This window comes from Phaethon aethereus, assembly GCF_964289735.1.
Source record: "Phaethon aethereus genome assembly, chromosome: 9".
NCBI lineage: Eukaryota > Metazoa > Chordata > Aves > Phaethontiformes > Phaethontidae > Phaethon > Phaethon aethereus.
The window spans coordinates 7,646,928-7,670,435 of NC_138585.1; the positions used below are offsets into that span (position 1 = coordinate 7,646,928).

Sequence of the window (23,508 nt, forward strand, 5' to 3'; positions counted from 1 at the left end):
CGAATGGCCTTGTTTAGATTAACAGATGAAAAGAAAGTAATGATTTTGAATTACAAGATGTATAAATGCATTCCCTAAGGGGCAGTTCCCATTTGTCACATTGCCAAGAGACCATACAATAAGGCAGCAAAATTATTCATAGATGCCCACAATCAACCTTCTGTTTGTCCATAGCTGCATGTTCCTGATACAACTTTCCTTTTGCCCACCACATTGGCACTGACATTCAGTGGTCCACTCCAGTCTTTCAGTCTTCCACCTTCTTCTAGGAAGCCTTGTCACGCTGCTATCCATCAAGCAAGTAGACTACCACTTCATAGGTTGACATCATGATAGCTGTGTTTGGAATCTGTCTGATCAGATGTGTAGTTAAACCTCGGTAGAGGGATCCATATCCTTCTTCTCGCACAAGCAAAGACAATGTCTGGAAGAAAGATCTGTATTTTGTTCCTTCTTCTCTTAGTCTTGTTCGTACAACTTCTGCACAAAGAGAACCACATGTGGTTATGTTCACCACTTTTCATTATCGTTCCCAGAAACCAATTAGTGATTTTTACATTACAACCTTTCTCTGTCCCCAAGTTTTCAGTCTCAGAAGAACCCTCTAAAAAAAGGAGGAAGTCAAAGAGAAGCAAACCAAGCACGTGTAAGAGGAAAACAAGTTAAATTTTTGGCAGTATTGGATATTTAAGCAAGGAAAGTTCATTCGCTTAGTTAAAATCCAGAAAAGGACTGTTGTTTGGGCTTATATTTTGGCTTGAAAGTTGCCACTAATGAGGTACTCAACCCATTAACACACTTAATGTATACACAACTACTTTGCAGGAAAATTACATGCAACAAAACCAAACTAGACAGCCTGTTTTCCTAGAAGGAGGACAAGAACTTGCTGGCAAGTTATGTGAAATTGCTGAGTATACGGGAGAGATTCCAAGTGAAAGAGGATCTTCTCCTTAAGTACTTTGGGTTATACCCTGGAAAATCCTTTGGAAACATAAACATTGCCTACTTCCAATTTCTGAATACCATACTCACGTTGACTCGATGTGAAAAGCTCTAGACAAAGAAATAGCTCTTGAGCAAGTGAGCAAAAGTCTGCCACAAATATCACTAAAGACTCCCTTTGATCACTTTGGCTCAGGCTCTCAGCTGTACCCGCCCCACTTACCATGGGGATACGCTATTGATGTTGCACAAGTTTTAGAAGTGGCAGCAGCCATCATCATTCCAACAAAGTCTGAAGCTTCTTTTGCTGATTCATCCTCATCGTCCATGGCAGAAGCAGTCTTATACTCCAGTAGTTTTCTCTTAATACTCTCATAAATAACAAAATGAATAACAGTCTCAGATATGCCTGCGTAGGATGCCGACATTCCTCTGTAAAAGCCTTTAACACCATCTGATCGATAAACTTTTCGGACACATTCAAAAGCACTCATTCGCTTTTCTCCACGATTCCTAAAAAGGAGAAAGCAAGACAGACATCAAACTGGTGCAACTTGAGACCGGAAAATAATTAAACAGCTTTGCTTGAGTGACAACAGGACTTGGGAAACATCTCACACTGAGGCTGACGGGGTCTAATTCAGATACATTTAAGAACACAGAGATCCTGGAGTGACAGCCTCAAAGGCCTTCAGCACTAAACACAGGTAAAGCACTACACTGAATCCAAGCCAAATTTCGTTTCATATGGTGACTCAAGTATCACAGCTCTAGGCCTCCAAGTCTTATGGAATAAAGAACTACACTGCTTGAAAACAGATTCCCAAATGAACTGTAAATGTCAGTGACTCATAAAAAAATGACCATTTTCTTCTGCACGAGAATGGATTTCCCCTAAACTTTGCTTCAAACAGCTCCATAGCATGGCAATTACCCATCCTGTCCCAGAAGCGCAGGTCTTGCAGTACAGCCTTTATGGTTATATGGCTATAAGGCATATGAACATGGAAGCAGTGGCTAAGAGTTCAAACAGCAGATCTTACAGCAATCAAACAACTAGGATACGCAAAGGGAGCATACCAACCGATACAACACAGGCAGCTTTTATTTGATTCAACTAAGCCACTGCTGATGTCAAGGAAAATGCTCATTAGACATGACTGTATCTACCACTGTTTTTTAGTTCCCATTCCCATTTTTAGCTTGCTTACTGATTTGTGCGTATTGAAATACTTAGTATGTAGCTATGCAAAACCATTACAAAACTATAGAAAAGATGCTTCATTGCAGCAGCAAGTGCAGGCACTTGAAGCATAGAGATTCTGTCAGCAGAGGTCTCCTGAGTGAGCAAGTCACACAGAGTAAAACAGCAAATAACCTTGTAAGAAATTATGGTAACTCATATGGATACTGTCAAAGCAAGTCAGAGAGCAGCAGTAGCTATTATGCAAGTAGAATGAGGCATCACTAGATGGCAGAATTTAAGTCTTGATGGTTTGAACCTGCAATGTCAAGACAGCAAGGAAAAAGGTACCAAGCACAATTAAGAGAAAGAGTGGGCACACAGGGCTGTGAATCAGATCTTGAGTAAGCTAGGTGGCAGATGCTGCAATGGACTGAGGGGCTGGCGCTCATCTGCTGACAGGGAAAAGAGGAGAGTCAAAGAACTACTGGTGAGAAGAGCTGCTGGACCTACAGCTGCCAGCTCCAGGGGCACCCCAGTTCCCACATCCCTGGTACCTGGTCGGGTGCACTGACACAGACTGCTGTAAGAATTTGTTCTTCTAATGTGCAAGATCCACAACAATGCCATGAAGGCCAAAGCAATTTCACTTCAGAAACAAAAACACATGCCTTCGCCCACTCTTACTGGAATCAGGGGGATTTCTGAGAACTTCAACAGTAACAAGATCAGGCCAGGATAATCCCACAGGCCAAGTGTTTTTATGCCTTTAATAAAAAATTAATTAGAAGAGCTGAGAATGCAATATACAATTGCAGTGTCCTACACAAAGATAGAAGGTACTTCCTTCTTCAGGTCTCCCACAGCAACAATGTGCTTGATATAATGTACAAAAATAATGTGCACAACCAATCAATAATTTTCACTAATTTCCTTAAAGCCCTGTAGTTTAAGCAATTTAACTGATTCATCAGTAAAAAACAAGCAGAAGCACAAGATGCCATAAGTAAGTTGCACATAGCAACAAAACCCCCTTGGAATTAGTCATGGAATTATCACTGCAATCATATTGTAGCGTAACAAAATATCTCACGGTAAAACTAGTTCTGGGATATATTTACTATGGTCACCTTGCAGTTGACAATATACCTGCTAAGAGGAAAAATGCTAATATGCCCTTAATACAGAAAGTCAAACAGATCTCCAAAATAGGAGTATGTGGCTCATTAATGTATTTAGGATGGCTGAAGTTTTACACTGCATGCTAATTTTTCAGCCAGAAAGTCTTTAAGATGAACAAGACAGTTGCATTGAGACACTTGCATCATATCACTCTCCTCCTACAGTTAAAATATATGAGAATATAGTCTTTATTCCTCCTTATTTGCATGAAATTATACCTCATTACAAGATTTGTAATAATAAACAGTTTCTGTAATCAATTCTGTAATGGAAAATTTAAACATATGGTTGGTAGAACGTTATTTAAATGAGACTGTAACCTTGTAATCCATTCCAAATTTGCTGGCCAGTCTACTACAGTGCCTCAAGCATGCCTCAGAAGACAGATTAGAACAGAGAAAAATGATAGTGTAACTTGTAGATAGATCAGCATTAATTTTCTAATTAGAAATGTTGGATATTTAAAGAATCATTCCATTTTGGGATGCAGAACAGATTCACAACATTTAAGTGAAGTCTTACCACAGCAGTGAGATTGCCCATCGTCACTAGCAGATTCTCTTATTTAGATTCTTACCTTGCATCAAGCTGTAACCGTGTCTTTACTAGCCAAATGGGATTAGTTGTTGTGATCGCAGTAAAACCTAAAATATTTAAAAAGAAAAGTTAGATGTGATAATATCATAAAAGCAACTGCATCTAAGTTCGAAATGCACACAGTAAGGTACAGTGTATGCAAAAACTCGGACTATACTGATTTTTTAGAAAGTACCCATTGAAGCCCTTTACTGATATTTTATGAATCCATACAGCCAATAAACATTTAGCTTACTTTTTAATTTCACATTAATATTGAGTAAGTTCGAGTCTTAGCAAGAGATGCCCCATATAAAACAAACCCAATTGTGTACCTTTCTCTGCCTATCTAATTGTACCAACCCTGTTTTGACACCACACCACAGAACAGCAAAGCTAGCTAGACTAATATTAGCCAATTTGGAAAACATGTCAATAAGAATGCAGTGTAGAGACAGCTATCGTAATTTGAGATGGTATAAAACATTGTGTCAATTTAATTTGCTACCTGAAATACAATCCGAGTTTAAAAGCATGCAGACTGAATAAATACTACTTTTGGTGCAGTTAAAAGGCATGTATTACTGTAAGTTAAAAGACCTTTTAATACTAAACTATAAAGAGCAGTTTAATTTGAGTGCTAATGTTTTATTTAGTATTTAAAGCAGAGATTGTCGGTTGGCCCAGGAATACTTTTACAAGGATATGCATGTTTAAATTGTTAAAGTAAATAGTATGACGTCTAACTATCCAGACAGACAGCAACTATTCGGGCTTAGGGTTAAAGCTTTGATTTTCAGTCCACTAAAGAAAAAAGAAAAGGAAGAAAAAGAGAAAAGGAAACAAATTAAAAAAAAAAAAGAAAAAAGAGAAGAAGTAAGAATCACTCTTACTTCTGCACAACTGTGGAGAGAAAAAGAGCAGAGTAAAGGCAGCTCTGAAAAAAAAAAAAAAAAAACAACCATCTAGAGTTGTAATACCACAAGTGCACCATTAATGAGGTGACATGTCTGCAGGAGAGAAAAGGAAAAGGGAAGAGCTGGAACATGGCCAGGTAAGAGATGATAAATTTAGACACTTGCTTTCTAAGTGACACACATCACTTGTATATAACTACAAAGACATGCTGCCCTCCTGCAAGGGAATGGACTGGGGTTGTGGGAAAGCAACAGTTATCTTGTTCAGTGCACATCTGGTGCACAATACTTATACAACAAACAGGCTATCAATAGGCTTGTTTATGGAGATCATTAACAGCTTACATAAATATATTTAGCAGAACTGCTTGCATACATGTTACTTCTGTTCAATCACAATCTAGGTTTACATTGCACACAAATGACTGCAATATTCAAGAGAAATGCCAGGGGATCTTAACTGTTTTAAGGTTTATTTTACCTCCCACCCCAAATCTTAAACAGGTCATTAGGATTTTCAGTTACAGTTCTAAAGACACACTATGAAGTTTAGCAGCTACTGAGATTTAGCTATATATCCGTGCCAAAACAGCAAAACCAAATTAGGGACTTCAGCTTAATCTTTTGATAAAATAGATTTTTAAACTGACTCAAACCTTTTAACTAAATAACATCCTGTGAATCCACTGGTTAGATAATAAAGGTTTGGATTTGGCTTCTCCCCGCAATAATACATTGCGCTTTTCCTTTTCCTATGTCTAGGTACCTGTATGTCCTTCATATGATGGAGTGAAATCCTAACAAGCCAAAGATGGTTTTTATCTGCATTTCATGTAGGCAAACAATTTTGTAAAAACTCAAAGCATCAGGGAACTACTTTGCCATAACAAGGCATGGGATGTTTTTAAAACACATTACACCTGCAAAAAAGGTTCTACAGTTCAACTAGCCAGAGGCCTTCTGACCTGTCACTTAATGCCATAGAAACCCCACTGACTGCAGCAGCATTTGACCCTGGGTTGAACTACACGGAAAGGAAACTTTGTTCTTGCCTTTTTTTTTCTTTATGCTAGCATTAAGAAAGATTTAATTTTCTTTTACTTCAAATCAGAATCTTTCCATACCTATAGTGCCGTCAAGGGCACTAGGAATGCACAGGACTGCAACAAAGGCTTTTCAATAAGGTGGGGAAAATAACTTCCCCTATCAACACATTTTCCAGCAAAGACTTCCCTCAAACATAACCCCAACAAAATTAGCTCGAGTCTCTCCTAGTTCTTGGCTGCAGTGAACAAGACACAAAGAGTCTTCTGCATTCCTATTTAAGTTACATGCTTTGTAATTTTGTTACTGCTGGACCTTATGTTACAGCATTATCTGCCAGCCCTTTCTCCTTCCTATTCCAACCCCAAAAAACTGTCTCTGTAGGTCCTAAATCCGGAACCGGAGACACATAGATGAGATCAGAGGCAGTGTCTGAGTGGCAGTAGTGGCTACATTTGCCCACAGCAGCAGCCTGATACTTCTAGGCAGGCTGGGAAGAGTATATGGGAAATTGCCAGTGAAGCACAGTTAGCACAGAATGCAACTTTTTCTGCCCAAACTTGTACTCCCCAGGTTGCTCTAAACGTTACATAAGCATAGCACCCCAATAGTAGGATCAGACACTTAGCAGCATAGCCTTTTTTTTTCCTAGGGTGGTCATAAGCCTAAATAGCATGACAGTTCGAACCAAAGCTTTCAAATCAAAGAGCCTTCAATAATTCAGGTTTCAGGATGGAACAACTACAGCTCAATTCTTACAGGTAATGTAGTAAATACAGTTAGTGGAAGAAAAATAAATTAAGAGTTGAGTGATACGACACCAAGGAAAGCACTCCAAAACATGAAACATCCAGAATTTGGGGATCTTTGATAAGATAAGCTTTTCTTTTTAAATACAGACAATCTGTAGCAAAAGTCCTGGTTAAAAAAATAAAGGTGAAGGGCTTTCAACAACTACTATGAAGCTATCAATTGTTTCCTTTTTTTTTTTCCCCTCCTTTTACTTTTTAGAAGTCTTCATGAACTTTATAGTGCTTTACAATGCTAATCAGTGTGTTGTAGCCTCAAGAAAGATTAAGATTCCAGATTCATTAGAAGCGTAGATCAATTTGGCAATACCAGAAACTCCTGTACTTTTCTATGTTTTATTTTGTTCTGTGAAATTGTATCCCAGTTTCAGACAGAATTATCTTAATCTACTTTTTGAGCTATATCAGCTACTGACAGGTAAGATCCCAGGTATTCCTATTATGCATCACATTTCAAAGGTTAGGTTTTTTTTTTTAAATCTATAAGCCAATGTAATTGATACAGACGCATGTGAATATGAAATGCTGAATTAAAATCCAAAGTAGTAAAACAAAAACAAACCGAAAGAGAAAACAAAGAGACAGAAAGGAGTTTTTATACATACTAAAAAAAGAAAAAGAAAAGAGATCTTTGAAATAATGTGACAACACAGAATATCGGCTGCAGCATTTTAAAGGCAGCTCTGGGACACTGAAAATAAAACAAAAGGCATTGTTTAACCCAGTTAAGGACATTCAATTAGCCAGAGCTAAGTAAAGTTGCAGCTATCAGTGAAAGGTATTTTCCACCTCTCCCTGAGCTGCACAGAAAAAAATAACTCTTCGCAGAGTTAAGAATTGATGTCTTTGCACAATGCGCATCATTTGAGTTCAAGATAAAGAAAGTGAATTCCCCTTTATTTTCTTTATTTAATAGATATTACAAACCCAATGTGTGGTTCTTACACTAGAGGCTGCAAGAGACGCTCAGTTCAGTACTCACGAGGTTTAAGTTAGTCCATATTTCTGCAGGAAGTGACCTGCGGATGGGGAGCATGAGATGACACGATCTCACTCTTTTCACGGGAGAAATGTACAGTAAATGCCTAAAATAGACACAGGCTTTTCTGTATCATAACAACAAGCAGTGACCTCATCAGACACATGTGTACAAATCGAATCCCATTGGAAGGATTTGTGAATTAGTTATTGTGAGATCTAACTGTTTTCAGGTAAAAGTTTAGGAAAAAAAGAAAGAAAAATAATCAGAACAGGCCACAGATATTAAAATAGTTGTGTAAAATGCACTGAGTACTGAAATTTCTGCTCATTTGCAGCAGTTCCATTTTTTATCTCCAAATACTTACCTATATACCAAATTTACAAGTGAACCCTCCTTCTTCCCCACTCCTAAATATCATTCAAAAAAAGCTAGCCTTGTCTTAGCACTGCAAAAGACAGATGCCTTATGAAATCAAACTAATAACAGTAATCAGCTAAATATGCATTTAACTGTGTACATACTACTTAAAACTTACAGAAGTATGGTATCCCTATAAGTAATAAAATGGTCCCAAATTTTCATTTGTAATAAAAATAATAAATCTACACTTGGGTTGGTTTGCCAGTAGAGTTCCACAAAGAACAGCAATAGTATAAAAAGCAAAGTAGCTTTGCAGCAGATTTGCAACCATGTTGTCTGAATGAGGCTATGAATCATTAAAAAGGCAAATCAGAAAGCCATACAGGAATCAAGCATTTCATCCAGTTCTCTACAGAAGTTTTTATTCTCCATTGTGGCAAAAGAGACTAAGTGCAATGAAAAGGCAGAGATTATAACGAATCCGAGAATTTTGCCTAACTGTGAAATGTAGAGAGATAAACTGTCGTCACACAAGCAAACATTCTCATTCTTGTAGTATGCTTCAGATATATTCACTGTCCAAGTTGGCGAAAAGGTAACTATGTGATATGTTGAGTAATAAGTAAAAAAGATTGACAAGTATTTCTTCATGTCAATACACAGATATTTTAACTATGAAGGTGACATGAATTATATGCTGGAAGCTAGCACACAGCAAGAGAAAAACATTAATATCTAATTGCATAAGGCATCAGTTACTAATATGAAGCATAATTCATCCTCCTTGGGATAAAACTTACTACTAAAAGAATCTTAATAAATCAAAAAACAGGTTTTATCTTGAGAAGGAAGAATCAGGCCTGAAACCAAACAAAAATGCTTAAAACACCATACCTCAGATTGTCACTCACAAAAAATGCCATGTGCATAAAGTAACCCTTACTTAACAATGACATCAGTCTATCCTGAGATACTTACGTATTATCATATGATACAAATAAACAGTACTTAAAGTTGACTGAAGTTCATACAACACTAAGTTATAGTTCATTTTAAAATTGCATTTTTGCATCATTATTGTATTTTGCAACCTACAGGAAAAGCTTTGTAAGTGCAAACACCACCTCACATCCATTAGGTATTAGAGCCTTTAAGTAACAGAGAGGCCATATCTAAACAACAAAAAAAAAAAATCCCTCATTTAAGACCGAGTTACTCAATTCCTTACTGAAACCATTGGCAGCTGCAAAAGAAAAAACCAATACCAATTATTTTTTGCTAATTATTAGAAGTGTTTATCCACCCTTGCCACTCTCGAAATCTTAAGTTCCAAAGCAAATATTATGGTGATCTTCTATGTTAACCTGTTTAAGCCAACCAATTAAGAGCTCACATTTGATCGTGTCCCTGTTATTTTGCCATTTCCTTAAGTTGATTTGCATCAGATAGCAATACAAACCTTGTTAATAGCTGGTTTAAGTGCATTTTCTGAAATATATTAAAATTACAAAAACATGGTTAGCATGTTCCCAAGAAAGCACTGTTAATTTTAGCTACAGTCCTTCACGTATAAATCAGAATACCACCAGTAACGAGTATGAAGAAATTGTTTGTCAAAGAACCTTCTTCTAAAGGTCTTCTGGAGAACATCTGTAGTATACAGTGCCAAGCCATTTCAGGTGAAAGAAAATTGTGACCTGTAGTGTGAACCTGCACTGGGCATTCAGTTTCCCAGCTATATGCTTTAAGAAAACAACTGCAGAACTAGGCAAGTGTGAGAAAGGTAACAGCCACAGAAGTTTTCAGTATTAAAGCTGGTATACAAACATAAAGTCAAGCAGCAATTAAGGCTCATATACATTTACCCCAGTCTCCTCCAGTCATAAGTACAAATGCATAACACTAACCTGGAAGGGAAGCAAGTCAACAAGCAGATACAGAACTCCCTGACAAACTACAGTCTGTGTCTGCAAGCATCTGGGAAAAGTCACTACAGCACATCTCCATAAATGTTCTTTTCATTATGGAATGAGGGCAGTTACTTCCAAAGGAACACTCTGAATCTTTGTCTGCAGCATTGCATGAGCTACGCAAGCTGTCTTCAATTGAGGATAGTCTTGTTTCTTTTACCTGTACCTCCCCACACCCTGAATTTGAAGACAAGTTTTATCCCCTTGACAAAGAGCTGAAGACAAGAAAAACTAATTACGTAATTAGGGTTTCTGGAGCAATTAACTGCTTAGGATAAACTTTTCATGAAATCCCCTTCTATCTCATTTCCCATGCTGTTTACCTACAAAAAAACCACATTTCCAGGTGATAAAAAAATACTGTGTCATCTGAGCACCTTATTTTGCCCATTTAAGACAAAAATGGTGCTCCTTATATCGCTAAGCCAGATGATTAAAAACTGCCATGACATTTCTCATGTGCTAGACATGAGCATCAGTGTGTTAAAGTACAAACCTAATGTCACTTAAATTTTCTGCTATATTGCAATTCCTTTGTATCAGATTATTAGCAAGTATTAAATAGAAAACAAATTCTACTCCTTACTCTGACATCACCTTTGGCAGTCCATTTCAGATTGCTAGTACCCATGTTATATACACCGGTTGTAAAATTTGACAGGAATTAGAAACTTCAACAGGCTACCATCAAATTGTCAGAATTCATCTGTGAAGTGTCTATGGCCTATACAGGGAAAAAAAAAAAAAACAAAACACTTCGGAAAATTTGGTTTTGTGTGGGAAAGACACAGGCAACAACAGGCACAGTGTTGCCAGCCCAAGCTTTGATTTCCCCAGCACAAGTCCATGACCATAACTCAGCTCAGTTGCCTTTAACTCCCCTTGTTAATGATCCCAAAGCACAGAACATACAAATCAAGCAACAAATATTGGTAGCTGCTAAAATATACCAAAGTTACACTTGCAGATATAAAGTCGGTATTCATTTCCAGAGATGAAAATATATGAAAACTACGTAAATCTGCTCTTCCATGTCACTTCTAGTGGTAGAGCAAACTTCACACAGCCTGGTATTTGAGAAAAAGAGGAGGGGGTATTACATCTAATTTATACAAAAATCTGTAGGCATATTTCAAACAGACAAAAATAAGTCAGATATACAAAGCTGTAACAGAAAAAGTGATGATTAAAAAAACAGATTAGGAAGCATTAAGCCAGAGTTCAGTGCAAACAATGTTTATAGCTTGCAGAGCAAAAAGTTACTGTTTTGAAAGTTCTCATTTTACATTTCACGAATTTACAATCAAGAAAGCAGACATGCACATTTTCCTACAAAAGACTATTCACAAACACAGGGTTAAAGATCTTCATTAACACTAAGTGCAATGTTTCACACACATATTCTCCCAACAGCTTGTTTAATGAGAGGTCAAAGAAGGTAACCGCCACAAAAAGAGACCACTCAATCACTGAACATATTCTGTTTTGTTTTGTTTTTTCCACCTCTCATTTGTAGATAGGACTCTAGAATGAAGCTAAAAAGTTACAGATCCTTACCTGCCACACCAGCTGAAATCATGTGTACCTGGGTAGAATCTGGATTGAAAATATTGTTCAACTTTTCCTTGCAGTTTGAGTAAGCAGCAAAATATATCGCTCTAAAATTAGAACAAAATCCGAGTTATGTTTTGTATGTTGATACCCTTATGAGTGGTGCCACTAACTTCACTAACTGAAGATGATCTCGGTTCAAGTCTTATTTCCTAAGTAGGAAACGACTCAAGGAATAATGCTTGCAAAGTAGTGGGACTATTCTAAGGATGGGGGGTACAGAGTACACTTTACAACTTTTCCTTGTACAACGGTTCTGATTAACAGTTAGTGGGGGGAAGGATATATAATTAGAAACATGACAGTGATTTTTGTGACACTAGGAATTTTAGCCAGGGAAGCCCAACACTGCTGAACTAAGTGGAATTACACAATTCTGTATGTCTTTAATAACAGATCAAATTTGTACTAATGGGCATAAACTCAGCTCAACAGCATTACAATTTCAAGAGAACTAGCAAGTATTTGCCTTTTTTAAAACCAAACAGCACACTTAATATTTAGAATATTGTTCTAGCATATAAAATGTAAATATTCATACATTGTAACTTGTAGTTATAAGTATTTATATTTTAATTACTAGAACAGCTGTTTCTTTAGTCCTATGTTGAAATAGAAATAGCTTTTTTTCCTCTGAATACACTACAAAAAATATTTGTAAACTTGTACTACATTCAAGTCTGCGAGCTGGTATCAAGACAAAGCTAGACAAAAGTCAGCATGTCAATATCATTAGGAAAAAGGCATGTTTTCATTCATTAAAGCTAAAAGCCTTATTTCAAGCACATCTAAAACTCACATTTAAAGTTCTACTTCATTTTTTTTTAAATTTACAGACAACCCTCTACAAGAGAAAAAAATGAACATGCACATTTTCATGAACAGAACATTAACCTCATTAGCTGTGCAAACATGTTTTTCTTTATTATAACGAAAGATAAAGTGCTTGCTTCATGGGTGTAATGTCTAAAATGGAATCTGAACTCAGTTAAGTATACTGGATGTATTACGAAACATGCTTCTCTACAGCTTATTTAAACAAAGAGCTGCTGTTAAATCCACTTAGCTAACGCTTAATTGAAATGAAGTACTGGATGAAGACAGAGTCAGCCAGGGGGGAATGAGGATGTGCTTATTTATAAGACTTCACACATTATACCAAGTTGACATTTTTAGTATGAACATGGGGCATGAGGGGGAAAACAACCTAAGTATTTCACCTGGGGGGAAAAAGGGAAGGGAATTAGAAAATATAACATAAAATTTACTGAAAAGAAATATAGTTTTTTGCAATTAGGAATATTTTTCACTGAGGATAGTTGCTTATAAAATGGAATTCATTGCTGTATAAAAATTAGTGCTAAAAAGATAAAAATCAAGGTTGAACATTCAGATCCAGACCAGACTCAAACAAAAGTACAGGCTTTTCAGTTTAAGTTAAGCTGCTGGAATTACTTCATCTGCTCCAACAAGCAATGCTAAGTTAGTGATCAGACAATCTCAAGTATTCCTAATTCTTTAAAAATTCTGCTAAAATAAAGGTACTTCAATTCCTGAATTATGTTTTTCTCTTATTTATGCAGAGGATATACAGAGCAACACCTCATCTGTCAGATTTAAGTAGAAAAGAAATCAATGTTGAATGAAATAAAATTTTTCAGAAGCATCCAAAGACCTGAAACCAGAAAAGTTAAGATATCCCCCAAATGGGTAGGGAAGTCCCGTCTCCTGCAGGAGACAGGAATAATAATATCTTCTGTTCAGACAAAACACACCAACAAAAAAAACCACACAACATGAAAGCAGGGCACTAAGGTAAGGGAAAAATAAAAACTTTGTGGAACATATTCGCTCTGCATAAAGACACTTCTCTTAAACAGAATAGAAGCGAATAAAAATGGGCCAAAAGATGACTATAGCCTCCTCAAGAATTAAGTAGTTATGTTACTTTTACATGGCTTTGTTTCCATACTCTTCCTTAGGCATGCTCCTATTTTTGGGTTGAACTTTGGCTAACACTTATATGTGAGGATCAATTCAAACTCGGGCATAACCTGCACGTCACTCCGCCAACACCAGCCAAGCAGCTGAAGCATTTGTGCCAATGTGGAGCAACTGACAGCAGCAATACCACTGCCAATTAGATCAGATTTACATCCTCATCCGCTGCACACTCTGACACTGCCCCAGTACCCTTTGGGGTCCAGCCCACTGCTGGATCTGCTTCCTCTGGGACAGCTCTGTGTGCGTGTCATCCTATCTAGTCTGGCCCTTTTTGAAGTTTCTAAACAGGCTTCCTGCTGCAGGGGGACAGTAGCCTGTGCTTCACCAGAATTCAGGAAGAAAGACCCAGTGTTTTAAGGCTACAGTCATACAATTGCTTCCTGAAGATGATGGATTAACTGAAAGCTAAATCTACCTTTGTATTTTCAAAGGTACAAACTTGTTTACATGTGCAACTCTTTAAGCATTTTCCTTCTTAACTGGACAAAACTCTGCATAAGGGATAGTATACAGCAGTAAATACTATTATAGCAGCATATAGAATAGTAAATGCTAAGCAAGTTGCTGCAGGGATGTGGGACTACAGCTGCAGAGTGGCTCAATTTCTCAGACAACAAAACAACCCCAGGAAACAAAGGTTATTTGCTATTAAGTATTTACAGCTTGAGATGCAAAAAACTCACTTCAAATAAATCTTAAGTCCTGCGAATAACGTACAGCAACCAAAATTTCAAATTTATTTAATTTACCTGGAAGGAGCAACGCCTACTAAATTAGGACCCAGTCCTCTAAACAGAGAACGGGGACCTTCCTTTTGCAGGATCATCCTAGAAAACAAAAAAAGTAACAATATCGTAACATTCACATCAAAATCAAGGAACACACTCACCACCACGACTACACCATTTTAAGCTTTACTTTTTGTAAAACTTTCATAATAACTGACAATGCAGGGCTGACCACAAAAGATTAGTCACTTCCTAGAATCAGCGTAAAATAAAATTCCATTATTGCTTGGCATGTCCTAGAAATCCAGGGACTAGATGCAGAAGTAGAGCTTTATGGTGTCAATACAGACTTACCTCAAAGATAGGAACTACACACATACACAGAGTTACCTGTTATTCAGAAGTTAAAGAAAGTGTCCTTTTTTCGGGGAGAAAATCTAAGCATGGAAATGTTCACACTCCTGTAGGTTCTAGATTGTTCAAGAGCCAAAAATATTTTATTTTGTTCTACATTCATCACCCTTTAGCTCCCAATGTTTATTGGGTGGGAGAGACAGGGAGTGAAGGGCCAGAGAGGAGGGGACAGGAGAAAAACTTATCAAGGTTCAGTCACAGCAAGTCATATGCCTTCTGAGAACAGCTCACAAGATGTTAGCTCTACTGCTTATCATGTCCAGCCATGCACATCTTTTACAATCTCTTATCTACTCTTCTCAAAGACAGAAACCTCAACATGGCTACGCATGTGCTACCCTGGTTTGATTCTACAAGACTCCTAGCAGTACACCAAGTTAAGTGCCAGAAGTTAGAGGAAAAGAGCCTTTTTATCTGAAAGTCCTGCCTTCCCCATCCCTATACATGATTTCAATCCACTAAGCATTCAGTTAGGAACCCATTCTTAGCTTTATTCTTTCTGTGAGATACTGTGATTATTCTGACTACAGTAAAAGGAAATGGAAACCTTGCATGTAAGAAGTGGCCCTTCCTTGAGGCTAGGAGGGATTCCCTCCTACCGGTTCTGAACCGCTGCCCGTGTGCTGCTACCCAGGCACTGCTGCTGGGCTGCAGAGCTGGCAGTTTTTCCTTTTCCACTCATTCCAGAAAAGACAAACCTTACCACCTCATGCTAGTTTGAGCTTAACTTGGGCTCACTTAAGTTTGAGCTTAACTGAACAAGGAGTGTAACCAATGCAAAGAGTGACAGCCATAGTACAGCCCTAACATCTCGTGGGACCACATCCACTATAAACACAGCTCTGGAAAGACTTGCTTGGGTGGCAGGGGGCTATCACCTTCCATCTCTGTAGGATTTTCAGAGAAACATAGGGATATAAGCAGTGAATTAATACCTCCAATGAGGCATTGCTAGTAGTTAAGTTTTTGGAATACCTATCCCATGTAACTGTGGTTTTTAGAAAGCTGAAAACCACTATGCAGCAAAGTACACTGACACAGTAAGAGGATATCCATTAATAGTCAGATTTAGTGAAGTCAATCTGCCCAACAATCTAGATGCTAATCAGACACAGTATTTTAAAAAAATATAGTAGGACATGGGAGGAGAAACAAGGACTATCTGCATCCCATCACTGCAAATTGCTCTAGCAATTGCTTTAGAACCAGATTTAAAGTTAATTCTTAACTACTGCACTAGATGTTGCAAAACAGAACTCTGTGCTTATTGATTTAGAAACACTGGCCAATACACACAAATAGTTCCCATGTATATTTCTTTTTCAAAGAGACATGCAGGTGAATGACAATTCAATTACTCAAAGCAAACTACCCTTGTATAAATGGCTACTTTGTTTGGAATTTATTATCAGAACAAACAGGTGAAAACCATCTATAGCACTGAAGGAGATTCCAAACTTGTTCTGATTTCCAGCAGCTGGTTCACCACAGTTCTGCTGCTAAATCAAACTGAAAATTTACATTTGTTTTCAGTGAGCAAAAATAAAATGGCGGTTCTGTACAGTTACCATCACAATTTAGGAACGGTGGCATATAGTGTGTCCAGCAACATCTTCACTTCATGTCCACAACAATTAGATATGATTTCACTATGTCTGTAGAGTTGCTTCACACCAATAATTGCAGTATTGAACACATACTCAAAAGCACTTTGAAACACAAATTACTTAGACATGTGTGTCATCCTGAAAGCATTTCTAACACTTATGGAAGCAATTATTCAAAAAATCTTACCATATTCAAGAGCTCAGCATGGGCACAGCATCAGATTACAGCAAAGCTGGACCCAATTAACATCCACTTAAAACACTACTTAAAAATCACTACCACCACAACATCATCTGTTACACATATGTATATATGCACATATAACATATGCATGTATACAAAGCAGCAGGAACGTCAGTGTCTTAAAAGAAACTTAGGAGTGAAGTCTGTTTGTTTCTTCTGGATCTGTAATGTCCCAACACTTGACACAGCAGCAATGAGTTAGAGAGAGGTTGCAGCAGGATTTATAATGGTAATAGTTACTGATGCTCTTCTGCATTCACAGACACCAGCTAGAGGAGTTCCAGAGCCTACATTGAAAATAAGACACAAACTTTTTACATTAAAGAGCAGATCCCAGAGCCTGCAGTGTTTATTGAAAGCAGTAAATGGCAAATCCATGCTTGGAAGAGCAGCACAAATGCTCTGTATGGCCTCAGCTGACCAGCTTATGTCACATGGGGGAGTCTGCATTGGGAGGCCAGTCTTCCATTGCCAAGACCCCAGGTTTAAACGCAGCAAGGTTAATTGTGAGAGGCATCTGCAATAGGATATTCTTAAATATCTGTGGTGTATAAGGGAATTCATTTTTGTTGCCAGAGAATGCAGGCACCTGCACCAGTTCTTCTGAGTTTGTTTCCTGACACACATGCCTTTGAAGTCACCTCTGATGATACTTAAGATGCAGAAGTGATTCCGCAGCAGGCAGTTAACTGAAATTCTGACACCATTTGCCTGATTCACCCTGCGTTTAGACTGAGTATTCTGAGCATTGGAGCACTGCACTAAATTTGGTATGATAAAAGACTACCAAACCCTGACATCTACGAGTCAGAAAATACCAAGTGACAGTAAAGGCATGACAGTGACAGAGGGATCCAGTTTGATCTCCCCACTAAACAGCCCTGGTCTCTTAACCAGCAGACACCAAGAATAATTATGTCCTACACCTACATATTTTTATCGTCACAGTCCATTGCCATGTCATTTGGTATTTTTTCATATTCACTTTATTTAAAGAACTTGAAACCCAACAGTTCCTTGGCATTTCAGTTATTTCATGCTGACCTGCAAGAAAACACACCTAAGCAAAGAACAAAAGCAGCAGAAGATACACATTCTTGTATCACAAACAAACAAACTTCTAAGCAGCAGATTTAAAAAAACAAACAAGCCCTACCAATGAATTTCATCATGGACTACCTCTACCTCAGTCTGAATTTGCTTCCTGGGAAGACCATGTTATTTGAGGTTTCATGGATGGGTTTAAAGCATAGCAGGCTTCTAGCAGAGGGGCATATGAAACAAACATCTGTTCATCCTGCTGTTGATTCAGACAAATTTCTAAAGAGAAGATAAATTCACAACCAAACATTTATGGAAGAAGGTGAAGGGCTCAACTTCCATCAAGAGAAGCCAGTAGGGCAAATGATTTGGATGGAGCTCTCCTTCTGACCTGAGCCCTTCCTTTCCACATACCTGTTCACCCATCAGACTCTTATACATAAAAAGGCTCTGAATCAAAACTTCCACGATAAGAACTATCTTCCATTGAAGGACCTATTTGGGTACAACCTCCATTTAAGCAAATCCTAGCCTCTAACCAGATTAAGCCCAAATCCTACACTGCAACTACCAGAAGGGGGTCTCTACAAACTACTTCTCACTGATTAATTGGGGATAGAAGATAGCTGGTCTGAGTCTCATCAAATTCTTTCTAACATAAGAAGCAGTAGCAGGTCCTTTCTGGAGGAAAGCTCCCACAACAGACAAATACTGAAACTACCTCCCCATAACTGGCTAGCTTGAGTCCCCCAGAGCGAAGCGAACCATGCCTGTGATCTGTACTAGCAGTTTAACTGTGGCCATACAACTTTCCTGCCGGCTACTGAACATCACAAGCACTGGTGGCAAGGAGCAGAAAGGCAATTGGCAGTCCCCTTTCAGTGAGGTGCTGTGCAAACAAAATGTCACAGATCATGGCAAAATCTGGCCAAAATCTCTTATTAGCGCTAAAAAAAAGTGTTACCAGTTACACACCCACCAGAAGATACCGAAGGGCAAGGAAGGGTATAGCGTGATGAAAGTTGAGAGACTGAGAAGCTGAGTTAATTTTCATAGGGCTTCTTGCCCTCCATATTCAGCAAAATCTAAAATTTGGACACAAAACTGTTTAAAAAGTCTTATACTAACACTTTTTCAGGATGAAACTACAGTCTGACCATTAAGCATTATAGTTTTCCCAGTAAGTTTTGGTGACAGAGTTTGGAGCTGTGAATTGTACAGGGTATATATGCTCTGGCTAATTCAACATACAAACTAAAACATGAAGGACACTCAGGAAAGTGGAATGTGAAACTTACAGTTAAAAGGTAAAATATGGGAAGTCATCTCATGGTAGCGTCATGACAGACGTAAGAGTCTGAATCTTTCATATGGATTTGTCCAACACACCTCTCCCTTCCTCCCTCCCTCCCCAAAATGAACTGAAAACCCTAGTAACATGTATACTCACTTCAAACAATGGAGAGGTCCAGGAGAAACTCTAGTTACTCGATTGACGCTAGCACCATTCACAGTGTTGAGATGGACTTCAGAGATGTAGAGAGTCACAGAGGAGGACTGCAATCGTGTTTTCACAACTTCCAGTGGACATGTCAGAATTGCACCAACAGTACCTCCACATCTGAAAAAAGAAATAGGATCATCACATTAACTGCAAAGAAACCGAAGGATACATTCACATATAATTAACATTATACTCACAGTCAAATTGCAAAAGGTGAAGAAACAACCAGAGCATGCATGACAATGCTACAGTTATTTGCCCTTGAAGGCAAGGAAACTGTTAAGTCAGTTTGTTAACCCCACAACATGGAGTGAAAATTTAAACAGACAAAAATAAAGTTTCCCAAAGTAGTGAAGGTGCACAGTCTTCGGTACACGCTGTTCAAATCAGTTCTGGAAAGTAGCTCAGTATCTGAAATGTTTAACTTCTTAAGGTAAATTTTAACTTTTTTTGAATGTTTAGTATGCTCCTGACCACAAACAAGGTGCCAAAAGTCCTTAAGGGTAGAAAAGATTTGTGCGCTGTGCACACAGGACTACATGTAAAATCTGATTAAAAACTGTGGTGTGGCAGTTTAGTAAAATTAAAATAGTTATGAAGACATCTTCAAAACTCCATTTGTATTTTGGGCATTGTACCATGAAAGCAATGATTCTGAGTGTTTCCTGAGTTCTGCCCGTTACAGCAAGGCAAACTAGATTCTGAGTACAGAATACTGTAGAGTACAACCTAGGAAGACAAAAGAGCTTTAAATGGCTAAGCAGGTAAAAATTTGCAGACTTTGCTTCCATCTGCCACTCATTTTTGTGAGCAAGCCAAGGCAAGCCATGCATGACTTGCGCTGACAGTGGAGTTACTCCCATTCTGCTAGAGCAGAACATAGCCAAGAACACAGTGCCTTTTCGCAGTTCTGCTCAGAGGATTCTTCTGGTGCTTGTTCTTAACTGGTTTATTAATATCTACATTCCTATCTGTTTAACTACGATCACATACAGCCTCTGGGGGAAAAATATCAAACCCACAAACTCTGATTCCAAAGACAACCCCAAATTCCTTGACAATACCATTATAAAAAGCGCTTCCCTTGAATCTTTCCTGAAGTCAGTATTCTTAAGCTTGCCAAATACCCTTCTTAAAACTATGACCATGACTCTATATACACCCTTGAAAACAAACAAACAAAAAAAATCCAGATTTAATTAGCGTGTTAATTAATGCTACTAACAACTCGGTCTGAAATCCACTAACACACAAATAAAATCCACACTAAAGTCAAAGGGCTCACCATTCTCTTCTCTGATGCAACAACTAGAGCTGGTGTTTGAGTTTGACAAGACAGTTATCAGCTATTTTCTTGTATCATGAGGTGCTCAAACACCCCCAAAACCTTAAAAAAAGCTGTAACGTTTGTTCAAGAGTGTTTTTTAAATAATAGCTTCCAAAATGCAAAGGAGAGTTCAGTACAAATTAGGAATAATAGCTAAGACTCAAGATCTCCTATAAAGTTTCACAGGAAGGTAGCTTTTAGTCTGTTGACTCTCTTCTGCTGCAGAGAATACCAGAAATAATGGTAGTTGTTAGCACAGCACTGCATCCTAAAAACCTAATCTGTAATTTGTATGAATTGAACTGACAATACCAAACAGCTGCAAAGTAGGATAATGTTTGATGATGTTTACTTAATGCTCCATTTAAACCTAGTGACCTAGAGGTCACTATTACTAAGCCTAAAGGCATCTTGTCCCACCCCTAACTCCAACATTAGACTGAAGTCTACTCTCTTCCAAGTTTTAACTGAGGAAAGAAATCAAGTTGCTTCGTCAGTCTGTAAAAAGTGTTCTCAGAGGAAGATGGAAGGCAGTCTTCCATTACATCTTGCACACACAGCGTGTGCCGTATACATGCAGTAACGCACTGATACAGCCTTTAAGAGTAGCATGTTTCAAACATCTCTGAATAAGCAATTCACTTGCTTACTCTTCTAATGGTAAGCTACAGGTATACTTTTTAAAATAAGAGTTGCAGGAAGAGACAGACTAGATGTGCTAATATTTATTTTAGCCAGTGCTGGAAGCAGGAGGAGCCTGTAACACGTTAAGGTTCATGACATGAATATCGCATGAGAACCACAGGTTAGCCAGCCCTGAAAACAACTTGGCATGGAGTTTTACAGCTTGACCATCTTCAAGACAGACAGTAAGTTACTGTGTTTCCCGCAGTGCAGCAGGAGACACTGCTATATGGTAATGTGCCTATGCAGGCAATGTAGGAAGTTGGCTTTAGAGTTTATTTCCTTTCTTGCAACCTCTCTGTTTCTGATCCCCTTGAGCCTACTCCCTTTATAGATCCTTCTGCATTGATTTTGGACAGGTTACATGAGGACTTGTTTTCAAGCAAGAGTAATAGCAAGAGAAAGCACATGGTATGGTTTATATCAATGACATAAATACTATGGAAGGAAAAAGAAAGGAGGAAGGAAAAACTTGGCCTGCATTCTTCACCAGGGCTTGGAATTTGGAGCCTTTAATGCTACTGGCTCCACAGCTACCTTGCACTGGAAAAATTTTCCAAAGTTGAAGATTAACACTGAGAGGGAGCTTGCGTCCTGCCCACTCCCCTGCACCACCCCCAAATCACCACAAGGGATGGCCTGACTGCAACAGCACTTCTGTCAGACTGCATTGCCTGTGGATGGGTTAGAAATACTTTATTCAGCAACGGATTACTAGATTACTAGGAAAGAGGGCAGACATACAGCTACTGAATACCTGTTCTTGCAGCAAGCATCGTTCAGTGATAACCAGCTGATATAACAGCAGCCAGCACTATTTTTACACGCATCATAAGGAAGCAGCATACCAACTGCCTTCCTTTAAAAACTGGGCACTCTTTACCTGCACCACATTCTGCCATTCAAGTAATTTCAAATAATCATCACTCTTGGCAGTTTCTTACTGTTGTGGTGGTGGTTTTTTTTCTTTACACTGTTTAAGATGTCTCAACTAAACCTGAGAATATTTTTGAATGTTTTCTACTAACTATTGATAGTTCAGATTTAAATTCTTCTCTGCCCCTATCTTCAAGATCTCAAATTGCTTCTTACAAATGAAGAAAGCAGAGGATTTATAGTGCTATGTGGTTCTGTAATGCTCACAAACAAGTCTTTGCAAAATCCACAATTTCTACTTCTGTCAAAATACAATATTTCATTCTCCCAGCCCTCAAAAAGCCCCATGTAATAGAGGAAGCATCTGGAATTGAAGGAGTGGAAGTAAAAGTCCCAAATGTTGAAGAACCAGACCTTGCTCAGTAGTCACAAGATCCACTGAGTCTGAACTGAACCACTAAATGAAAGCATGATCCAGGAACTACACTGATTTATCTAGTTCACTTGAACTTCAAGATAAACACTGCAAGGCCTGACAAAAATCTGTTTATGAGAAACTGTCAGTAAACATAGCTTGTAGGTAAACAAAGAAGAGAGACAATTCAATAACTATGCACCCTGTATAAATAAGCAACTTCTAAGAAGCATGCCAACTGTTCTCTCACCAGCATCAATGACAGTGTATTTTACTTAGAAATATATTTCTGGCCTTGCTTATTTAACACACTACTAGAAATACTGTGGAAGAGACAGCTACTTCTTTGTGCTCCAAGTCCTGGCAAACCATTAACAGCCAGCCACCAGCTCCAGCTTAGCAGAAGTGTTCTTACAAATTGCCATCAGACTGCTGCCACCACCATTCCTGCTACCCTCCTCACTGGCTCAAAGTAAAGGGGAGTTTTTTTTAGTTTGCGGATTAACACAAATTACGGAGTAGCACAGTTTGGAAAAACCTTTTTTTTTTTTTAAGAGTTAGAAAATTATTAGATTTATTCTTCTCAATAACACAGGTGGATTTTGTAAACTGTTTAAGAAGTTTCTACTACCTAAAACCACTCCGTGCTTCAGCATCTCCAGTCAGGTACTAGGCCCCAACGACTGTGACTTGTAAGAACACTTACTAATGTATAACTTGTTCTCCAGTATTAGATGAGTTTCACCTGGTAGAACGAGTGGTAGGCAAATACACTCCTGCTGACAGAGTATGAACTGGAAGAGAGAGAAGGGCAAAACCTGAGACACTCCTGTGTCTGAATGTTTACAGCAGTTTCTAATGAATGCTGTTCAGAAGAGCACTTGCTCATCTTGCCCATCCTAAATTTGACATTTGCCTCTAATCCATGTTTACTACAAGCTTTTTTCAGCTTTGCCAAGTGAGTAGAAGAAAAACTTGAAAAGCTGACTCATCAGAAACACCTGATCATATATGGGCATAAGAATCCACCTGTAGGTCTCATGTAATCTGATGGGAAGAGCAAAGATCAGTAGGTAAATCCACAA

The 23,508-nt window shown here is 38.3% G+C and overlaps 1 protein-coding gene across 2 annotated transcripts in view; it reads right to left on the reverse strand.

Annotated features, from left to right (window-relative positions):
* Positions 1–286: 286 nt before the first annotated feature.
* Positions 287–23,508, reverse strand: part of SLC25A36 (solute carrier family 25 member 36) — a gene marked incomplete at its 3' end in the record, with an annotated part of 29,461 nt that continues 6,239 nt past the window's right edge. The window contains exons 2-7 of one of the 2 annotated variants that reach the window (XM_082003382.1): positions 19,068–19,238; positions 14,333–14,410; positions 11,526–11,626; positions 3,888–3,954; positions 1,169–1,458; positions 287–477 (exon numbers count right to left, since the gene is read on the reverse strand). In XM_082003382.1, coding sequence (XP_081859508.1) covers positions 287–477; positions 1,169–1,458; positions 3,888–3,954; positions 11,526–11,626; positions 14,333–14,410; positions 19,068–19,238 — 898 coding nt within the window. Of the gene's footprint in view, positions 481–1,168; positions 1,459–3,887; positions 3,955–11,525; positions 11,627–14,332; positions 14,411–19,067; positions 19,239–23,508 lie in introns of both variants that reach the window. The other variant, XM_082003381.1, reaches the window with a different exon arrangement.